The sequence below is a fragment of the Callorhinus ursinus genome, unplaced genomic scaffold, assembly GCF_003265705.2.
Source record: "Callorhinus ursinus isolate GAN/ISIS: 27379988/994484 unplaced genomic scaffold, GSC_fseal_2.0 scaffold4, whole genome shotgun sequence".
In the NCBI taxonomy this organism is placed as follows: Eukaryota; Metazoa; Chordata; class Mammalia; order Carnivora; family Otariidae; genus Callorhinus; species Callorhinus ursinus.
In genome coordinates this window covers 71,320,151-71,329,934 of record NW_027397066.1, presented here as the reverse complement: position 1 = coordinate 71,329,934, position 9,784 = coordinate 71,320,151, and the positions used below count along the sequence as shown (strand labels likewise).

The window sequence follows — 9,784 nt, the reverse complement described above, 5'->3', positions numbered from 1 at the left end:
TTGATAGAATTCCCCTGTAAAATCATTTGGATCTAGTTTTTATAGTTTGTTCTTTGATAACTTTTTCTCTTTCCTCTGTGGAAATCTGTCTGTTTATGCTTTCCATGTATAGCAAGGCCAGTTTTGATAAATTGTATTTTCTTAGAAAATAATTCAATTTATCTAGGTTTTCCATTTTATTTGTATTGGATTGTGTAAAGTAGTCTCTTTCAATATTTAAAAATTTACCAGTGTCATTGGCTATCTCCTTGCTTGTATTTCTTATTTGTTTTTTTCTGCCTTTCTTCCCTTATTGGGTGAGTTAATGGTTTATCTATTTTGTTGTTGTTGTTGTTTTTACAAGAAGCCAGCATTTTGATTTATTAGTTTCTACTATTTTTCTGTTCTCTATCTCATTACTTTTGCTTTTAAATTTATTATTTCCTTCCTTCTGCTTTCTTTTGTTTTACTTTGCTGTCCTTTTCTAATTTTTAAGATGGGAGCTCAATTTATTTTCATTTTTTGATGTTTTTTTTGCTGCAAGAATTTAAGGCTATGGCTTTTCTGTGATCACTGATTTAACTATATTCCATTGATTTTGTGTTTTCATTATAGTTCTTTTTTAGAAAAACTGCCCCTTTTGTCCTAAAAGTTACTTAATAGATAATTTTAAAATTTCCAAATGGCATTTCTAGTTTTAGAAAGAGCAGAACGAGCAAGACATGGAAGTAAAGATGCTTGCTCCACTTCAGGCTTCCAGAACTTTTAGTTTTGAATGAAATTGAAAATCTCAATTATTACCCGAAACTGCATTTAAAAATTTCCCAATACAGGGGGACTGTTTATTATCTACAGGTGATCAAAATAGCTAGGGAAAAAAACTGCTATGGAACCTATCAGGTTTTCATCCGAGGGCAACAAAGCAATAAATTCACTGAACAAATTAATGGTGAGTGATGAGAAATAATAAAATTGATTTGTGATTACAGCTAGGCTTTCGTTAGCTTTTATATCAGCTTTGTGAAAATTAGAAAAAGGTGTCCCACTGGGTGTAAGAGTCCTGCATGGTTGGAGGATTTCTGGCTGAATAGCAACCCCAGCTTGAATTCTGTTTCTTTAACTAGGAACCTTAGCTCAACCAGAAGCTGTATGGTTGATCCAGAAGACCCTGGTTTGCTCTCTCCTAAGTGTAGCAGTTTCGTTAAAATAGCAACTGATTGCTAAGACAGTACATCTTGAATGCTCTCACCACAAAAAAGAAATGATGATTGTGTGATAGGATAGAGAAGGTGACAAGCTAGAGGTGTTAACTAATGCTATGGTGGTGATCATTTTGTAGTACAAGAGCAGATCAAATCATCATGTGGTACAACTCAACTTACACAATAGTATATGTCATATATAATTCAATAAAGCTGCGGGAAAAAAAAGAGAAGACAAAAAAGAAAAAGCTACCACCAAACTCATTATATTTGAGACATAAGATTTATTCACACACACAAAACAATCACAACCAAATATACACTAATTTAAAAAACAAAAGATTATAGTGACATAAAATTTTATATTCTCTTTTGTAAGTGTGTAAAAGTATTTGTTTGCTTCTACATAATTTCTATTCATAAAAGAATAGCAAACATTACAATGCAGTGATAGCTTGCATTTCTTATATGAAAAGAACATAGACCAAACCCTGAAGCTTTTAGTTTACAAGGGTGTTACCATGAAGCCACACACTAAACTAATGATCAAAACCAGTATCTATTTCCAGATCCATATACATATACATTCACCAACTAAGCTGAGAAATAAGCATTTCATATTCTCTCCCATCCTGCTACAATGTATTTTTTCTTTTTACTAAAAGCAGAGTAAGAAATTGCCTTTTCTCCTTTTAATTGACCTCAGAAGATGCACTATCTAATTCATGAGAAATGCGAAATTTCAGGTGTTTATCTTCTTCCACACTCTTGGAGTCTAGGACTCGTTCCTTTTCATGGCTTTGAACTATTTGGCTGACGAGTTCACTGCTGACCTCAGAATTTTCCTGACTACCGATCTCATGGGAATGCTTATTGCTCTCATCACTTGCTCTCAGCTTATACTCTCTGGCGTGCTTGTGGCTCTTTGTTTCCATACTGTGGTCATCCAGCTGACTTGTTTCCTGACTGTCTTTCGCGTGGCTGTCCCCGTCAGAAGTCCCCCGCACAGTCTGGGAAAGAAGGACGGCATTGAAATCATCTTCCGTACTCTCACTTTTCACAAGTGATGTCAAGTCCTCCTCTGTAGAATCAGGATACTGAATCACAGAACAAACGGAAGAAGAATTAAATGAAGAGCCAGGGATGGGAACATTGTAATTCTGCTTTCTAAATTTTAGGCCAATTTATACTGAAAATTGTCTAAATTTGGCTGAAGCAAAAAACAGGACTAGCATGTTACTTTGTTTTTTTACCGAACCTTTTCACATATTCATCTCCTTTAGTTTAATAGATACATCAATTATGCAAATGATAAAGACGATGATGTAGATCTCATGATCTCTGTTTTACATAAAGGGAAAGTGAATTGAAAGTTAAAAAGTAAAATGATTAGTAAGTGGCAAGGCTATGTGTCAAATTCAGATCCTTTGACTACAGATTAAGCATAATTTGCAACTCTACAATTCATCTTGGGTATTTAACTTTAAAACATGACCATTATATTGTGAAAATCATTGCTGTTTTCCAAAGTTTTTTTCTTTAATCTAAAAAAGTAAATAGAATAAATGCTTTATAGCCAGGATTTGGAAAAAGATCATTGTGATTGAGAGACAAAAGTAGGGAGAAATTGCATGGACTTAAACATAAAATCACCAAGTGAAAAAAGGTTTTGTGTTCAATAGTCATAAATTAGGGGCACCTGGGTGGCTCGGTTGTTGAGCGCCAGACTCTTGATTTTGGCTCAGGCCATGAGCTCAGGGTCGTGAGCTCAGCATGGAGTCTGCTTGTCCTTCCCCCTCTACCATTCCCCCTGTTCTTTCTCTCTCTAAAATAAATTTAAAAAATCTTAAAGAGTCATAAATTAATAATGTTTACTGAATGAATGAATGAATGAATGAATGAAGAAGTGAATGTGAATAGACACACTCTGGTTTCCTAGAATTGGGCTCTAATCATAAATATCTCATGTGTCTGTTTAAGGATTTACCTGGACTTCGTATCCGTGGGACTTCTTAGATCTGGACCTCAGTCCATGAGCCACACTGTCACCTCGGCCATCATTTGAGTCTCTTGTGGGGACAGCTGGAGTGAAAAACTGGGTTGCTGGAATGTCAGTGGGAAAATCAGTGACCAGTTCATCAGATTCATCAGACTGGTTAGAGTCGTCATCTACGTCATTGGAATCAATGGAATCCTGGCTATCCACATCGTCTCCGTCGTCTTCATCCACATCCTCATGGCTTTCATTGGACTTGCTTGAGAGGGTCTAAAAAACAAGATGGCCAGAAAAATTTGGATAAGGGTTTTTATTTTCCCTTAGTCTTTCAGACTAATTTGGTTTCAGAATCTTTGCATTCACAACAATGTATTCAGTGGCTTCTAGGAGTAAAAGTGAGTATCTTCCAATCTCTTTTTTAACACCAGGATAAATGGAATCATAATCTGAGGTATTTTTCTTGCTTCTCCATAAGTAATTACTTTCATAGACATTTTCAAGCCATATATGTGAGTATAACATTTCTATGGATAACATTGCTTTTCCTTGTTCATATTAGACATTATTTCATTTACCAAATTCAATGATGAAATAAATACAGATACATAATTGTGAGATTGCTTTTTATTTGAAATGAGAATATGGAACATCCATATATTAATGCAGGCACCAAAACGTAAGCCCCCGCCCATCGGCATGCATAAGCCAAAGGTGACTCCATTATGCTTGTGTATAAACTGCAGCTCACATCTGTCAACCAGATTAACCACTGAATGTCTGATTAAACTTCTGATTAGCAAATATACTTGATTATTTATCTAACTTTCCCAGTTAGAGTTTCTTAATGCATTCAAACAGATCTTAAGGAGAACAAATTTATCTCTTTGTTTAGCAAATATAACAATGCTCCTAATAAAATAAATCATTATGTTAGGAACAGAACTGTTACCCTGAGACAAAGTCTTGGCTTTCGTAGGCATTATTAGATGCTTATCAGATATTAGATAAGACATCTACAAAATACCTTAAATAAAATGTTAAGAGGCTCAGTATTTCAAATAACAGACATTAGTAAACATTTCCTGCCACACTAAACTTACCTGAAGAAACCTGGTATTTCTGACATTTGGTAAATACATGTTTTCTTCCTGAGCAAGTTTTAAATTGGCAATTTACTATAAAATTTGCTGATAGAATATTGTCAGAATCGAAGCCAGGCCATGTCATTAGGAGAAAGAGTGGCTTCTTTCATCTCTCCAAGGCATGGTCAGCTTCTGATTCATGGTGAGAACTCACCTTCTGTTGGAAGTCATCATTTTCTTGAGAGAGCACGGTATTCTGAAGAAGGAGGGACACATATCAGTTTACATCAAATATGTCTCATATTTTATTTCAAAAGTTAGCCTTTTCTATCCAAAGCAGCTCTTATTTTTCAGCCTCATAAGTGGGTGGCTTAAAGTGGGGAAAAGCCAACATAACCAGATCAATTGCTATCCTAAGCTCGTTTACCAACAGGCAGGGAGGATCCATTTAATTGGCCTCCATGAGGCTGGCTGACTGGCCTCCATGATGGCTACTTTTTGTTGTTGTTCTCTAAATGTGAGAAATTTAATTCTTAAAATTAGTTAAAATTAAAAATACCTGTAGTGCTAGGAAAGTCTGCTTCTGGGATGGGTCAGGCTTTAGCCATGTAGCTACAGCACCTGGGTATTTGTTGTAAAGCTACAAAAAATGTTGCATATTTATCATTATTAAAAAAAGAAACATAAGGATCTCTAAGTGATAAACTGAAAAAACAACTATACTTCACTGATCTTGATGGATAAGCATAATATGCCTCTGCATGGTCAGCCAGAGCCTTACATACCTCTTTTATCATTTCCTTTTTGTTGCAGATTCATTTAATATACTCTTACATAGCACTTACTTAGGTCAAGCATCCTTTCAAAGTGATTTACAAATATTTATTCATTTAATCCTCTCAACCCCCTGTGAGATAGGTATCATTATTATTCCCATTTTACAGACCAAGAGAAGCTGAGCCACAAAGAAGTTAAGTGGTAGTAAGTGGCAGAGCCGGGGTTCAAATTCAGGCAGACTGGGTCTTCGCAGTGATGCATTCTGTGCGTGCTGAATACTGTGCATTCCTGTCCTATGCATACAAGCTGAAATTTCCCCTCAGATAAAGCACATCTAAAGCAGAGGTGCCCTTAGTTAGTGGTGATCTTCATTGTTTCCTCTATGGAAAGAGGAAGAACTCTCTAAGGCTGCATTGTCTGATACAATATCCTCTGGCCATATAACATGTGGTTACTTAATTTAATTAAAATGAAATATAATAAAAAATTGAGTTCTTCAATCGCACTAGCTACACTGTGAGTTCAGTAGCCACATGTGCCTAGTTGCTTTCTGGGTGGACCATGCAGAAATATAATATTATTATAATATTAACATCATCACACAAATGTTCTGTTGCTCCAAGGTGCCAGAGATGTGAATAGAACAGTCTTTCCTTTAGCCAAGTTATTTATCTGGAAAATGATTATCCTAGTGCAGAGGAGTGGAAATTGCTCTGAATAAGTGTCATCTGATGGGCTGTATCACCCAGAGCCAATCGCTTCCCTTCCCTGTCATTGAGAATGAGAACCCTGGCCGTTCCACGGGTCCCTTTCACAGCCAGCCACCGGGTGGGGGAAGGGCAGGGAGGCAACAAGTCAGTAGCACGTGGGGTTTCCCCCCAGAGCTGACTCCAACCAGAGCAGCTTCATATAGGGCTACTCTGAAAGCTTTTGCTGAAGGAAAGGGTTCCTTGCCTGAAAAAGATGTGAAACTACTGTTCTAGAGGAGTTCCAAGTTTCCCTACTTTTTTTAATTTAAAAATATATAAAGATATGTAAATATGTTATAATTTATATATATTTAATATATATATTTCCTGCTGCTACATGTAATATGGGCTCAGAGAGAAGGCATTTATAAGTTAAATTTATGATTTAAAACAAGGTAACGTGAAGACAATATAGATGAACAAAACAAACAGATTAAAACCTCCCTAATAGTCATAACACTCACAGATAACGAATGTTCATCTGCAGAGGGAAAGCCTTATGACTTTCACATATTTCCGACTAGCTCTAAATTTCTAGGATTCTGGAAGGTTGAGCTCTTCACTTATCTCCTAAATATAACTGAATAATTTATACTGTCATAGCTTTATGTGCCATATTTATTCATGAAAAAGTCACCAATTCTTGCCCAAATAGTGTGACCTCTATCTTTTCTGGAAGTGTTAATTTTTCTGGCCTATTATTGTGCTTCAATACTTGTTTTCTCAAATCAGTTGGAAAACAGATATGCCTATACCCACCTACTTGCGCACCCAAACACATGCAGCAAATACTTCTCCTAATGTCTTCATTAAGCAATCTATTTTCAGTGACCCCAGGCAGCTCTATACAGGCCTTTATTCTGTTCATCTGGGATTGAACTCTGTGTGCCTTCTAGTCTGAGCTCTCAGGACAATGCCCATTTGTTGTTTGGCTGGCACAGTTTCACGTATTTTGGAGGGGCATGTACATCTATGGTGCTGGTTAAAGAGTTATAATAAAGGGTTTGATTTGGTCTTATGTTTGGTTAGAAAGTTGTTATCTAAAGTCAGCTGACAAGCGTGATAGATCCAAACAGCTTAAGAACCTTTCTTTTTATAATGGGTTTCTTAGCAAGTATCTTAGGAGATATTATGAATATTATGGTCATGCAAACTGTCCAGTGTGTGAGACAAATTTTAAACTTAGTAAAGCAAAGGATGGGATTTTCTAGGTCTAGTACAGTATGTTGACTCATGGAAAGAAAAGGTCACATGACTTCATAGAATTTCTTTTACATAAATGATCATGGCCCAGAGCATTATTTTATTATATAAAAGAACTAGTTTGGTGTTAAGAGAATATATTTACTGAAGACTATACAACTCTTCTTCAACTTGCAGTGGGTTACGTCCCAATAAACCCATTGAGCGTTAAAAATACGGTAGGTCAAAGGTGCATTTAATACACCTGACCTACTGAGCATCATAGTATAGCTTAGCCTACCTTAAACATGCTCAGAATGCTTACATTAGCCTGCAGTTGGGCAAAAGCATCTAACACAAAGCCCATTTTATAATAAAGTGATGAATATCTCACTTAAAGTATTGAATACTATACTGAAAATGAAAAACAGAATGGTTGTATGGGTCTAGAATGGTTGAAAGCATATCGGTGTTGACCGTCGGGATGGCGTGGCTGACTGGGTCTGTGACTCACTACCGCTGCCCAGCAGAGAGTATTGTGCCATGTGTCGCTAGCCCAGGAAAAGACCAAAATTCAAAATTTGAAGTATGGTTTCTATTAAATGCATATGGCTTTCCCACCACAGTAAAGTTGAAAAATTGTAAATGGAACCATCGTAAGTCAGAGACCATCTGTAACTGTACTTAGCACTGGCCTAGGCTGAAAGCCGGCAGTTGATAAATACTTATCAATCAACAGCTTGACTACGATAATAAGTAAAATGGCAACAAATATGTTTGTGGTGACTCTCATACAGCTGCATAAATAATTTAACTACATGATAAACCTAAAAGATGCTTACCTGCTTTTCCTCAGAGCTCCCAGAATCGGCCTGCTTAATCTTTGAAACAGAAAAGATGAAGCAAGATTACAATGTGAATGTGTTCCTAGCACAGGGGGGCACACAATTCATTTATTTTGAGAAATTTCCTTTAAGATTCAGCTGTACTCACCGGAATGGCGTAGGCAATGCCCAAAAGGCAAAAGCAAATCACTGCAAGTCTCATGGTGATTTTTCCTGCAAAATATTTTATAAGGAATATTTGATTTCTTTGTAGGGTAAAACAGTGATACCTCTTTATGTTACCACATTACAAAATATTTACAAATAAATATATTTTCTGTAGAATATTTTCTACCTTTTGGAGAAAACTTTTGTTTCAATCACTATGGTCTTTTGAGTTACTATTTGTAATGCCGCCTCTCTACTCCATCTCTCACTATTAGGCAAGGGAGAGAGGAATTTCATGACTATATTCAACTTCAAAATTTAGCGTTCCAGGGGTTATATCATGACTACCTGATACCTCCAGTTATCTCAACCTAAAAACAGATCATTAGTAATTTAATTAAAATAATAAGCTACTGTTGGAATATTTATTTCTCAGGGAAGAAAAACACAAAGAGAAAGAGAGAAAATAAAACTATAGAAAGAAGCTTGCTTTCTTCATTTTTCCAGCATGCATTTTAAATGTGATTTTTAACTAAATTATTAAAAAGGTACTACTTAGGCAAAATGAGGCTGTCTCAAAACTCAAATTCTTTAAGAAAGGCTTCTAGAAATTTGAAACAAAACCCAAAACGTTGAAAATAGTCAACAGCTTTTCTATTCATGATAATAAGTCTGCATAGTGTCATACAGGTATCTTGGTGAAGAATTTAACAGCTAAATACAGAAGTGAAATATTCAGAAAGTTTTTTTTCCCTTGAAAATAGGATATTTACCTTAAATCATTAAAACATAGCATAACTATTAACTTACATTACCACTAAAGATCCTTTTCCACTTAAATGCTTCCACAGCCATCTACCCATTAAAAATAATGTATATATAGTCATTTGAAAGGGGCATAGAATTTTTCTTTTTTTTTCTGATTGGAAGAAATAGATTCAGTTCTTTTGAGGACTCCAAGAATTTTTGAGTTCTATAAATGACTGGCTTTCAAAATAACCAGTTACCTTTCTTCCAGAAAATCTGCAATGTATCTGGCATGCTCAATTAAAAGACTAGAACAGTGTAAGTCTGCTTAACAGCTTTACAGTTCAACTCTTTTTCTTACAACTTGCCCTTCCCCCCGCGATGAAGCCGAATGCCTAGGACAGCAATGAAGTTGAACGCACAGGACAGCGAAGCGGGCTTACCTTGCTCTGGGCTGTCTGAGAAGAGAGCCCAGTCCTGGATGGGGCTGCACTGCTCGCCTTCTCTTCCTGCTGCTGACAATCAGGACCTCCCAGAATTTAAATGATGCTCCAGACAGTCTCCACCAACACAGGGAGGCGGAGAAATGTGTCATGAGGTTTTTTGCCACTGCCCAACCCACTTGCTCCCACACTTCCCTCTCTGGTTTTTGTGGTTAAAAAACAAAGAAACAAACTCACAAAAACTACTCTACAGTTAAAACGTTACTGATGTACAATATCATTAACTAGCTTTTTCATTTATGGGACTGGCATTCAGCATCACGGAAGGGCATCTAGGGGTCCTGTAAAAAGTGGGGAGGAATGACTGGTTCTTTTAGAGAATTGATAATATCTGAATTAGAAGAAAAAATATAAATCCATCTTAAATAAAATGAAATGGAATAGATTTTTGTTTCTTTCGGGTTAAATAACAGATTAAGGTAATATATGCAACCAAATTTGCCTCACAGTTAGACTCGTTTAACAGCTGCAAGGCTATTGTTCAGGTGTAGGAAGAGGCTCCCTCCATCCTTTGCTACTCAGGCTCAGTGCTGTGATTTCAAGTATGTAGCAGCTTGTCATTTAGACAAAGGACC

The 9,784-nt window shown here is 36.3% G+C and overlaps 1 protein-coding gene across 2 annotated transcripts; it reads right to left on the bottom strand.

Annotated features, from left to right (window-relative positions):
- Nucleotides 1-1,445: 1,445 nt before the first annotated feature.
- SPP1 (secreted phosphoprotein 1) lies at nucleotides 1,446-9,293 on the bottom strand. Of its 2 annotated transcripts, XM_025873406.2 has the most exons (7): nucleotides 9,150-9,293; nucleotides 7,961-8,025; nucleotides 7,810-7,848; nucleotides 4,819-4,899; nucleotides 4,474-4,515; nucleotides 3,169-3,447; nucleotides 1,446-2,278 (listed from the first exon to the last, which is right to left on the bottom strand). In XM_025873406.2, the coding sequence occupies exons 2-7, from the start codon at nucleotides 8,012-8,014 to the stop codon at nucleotides 1,874-1,876; spliced, it is 900 nt and encodes a 299-aa protein (XP_025729191.1). In that variant the 5' UTR covers nucleotides 8,015-8,025; nucleotides 9,150-9,293; the 3' UTR covers nucleotides 1,446-1,873. The 2 variants fall into 2 exon arrangements, with proteins under 2 accessions (XP_025729191.1, XP_025729193.1); XM_025873408.2 differs by lacking the exon at nucleotides 4,819-4,899.
- Nucleotides 9,294-9,784: the final 491 nt, after the last annotated feature.

Coding starts and splice junctions, on each gene's coding strand:
- SPP1 (XM_025873406.2), bottom strand. CDS start 8,014: ATGAGACTTGCAGTGATTTGCTTTTGCCTTTTGGGCATTGCCTACGCC. Junction 4,900..7,809: donor GGAGCTCTGAGGAAAAGCAG/GTAAGCATCTTT, acceptor CATTTTTTGTAG/CTTTACAACAAATACCCAGG. Junction 2,279..3,168: donor CCCACGGATACGAAGTCCAG/GTAAATCCTTAA, acceptor TCTGTGATTCAG/TATCCTGATTCTACAGAGGA.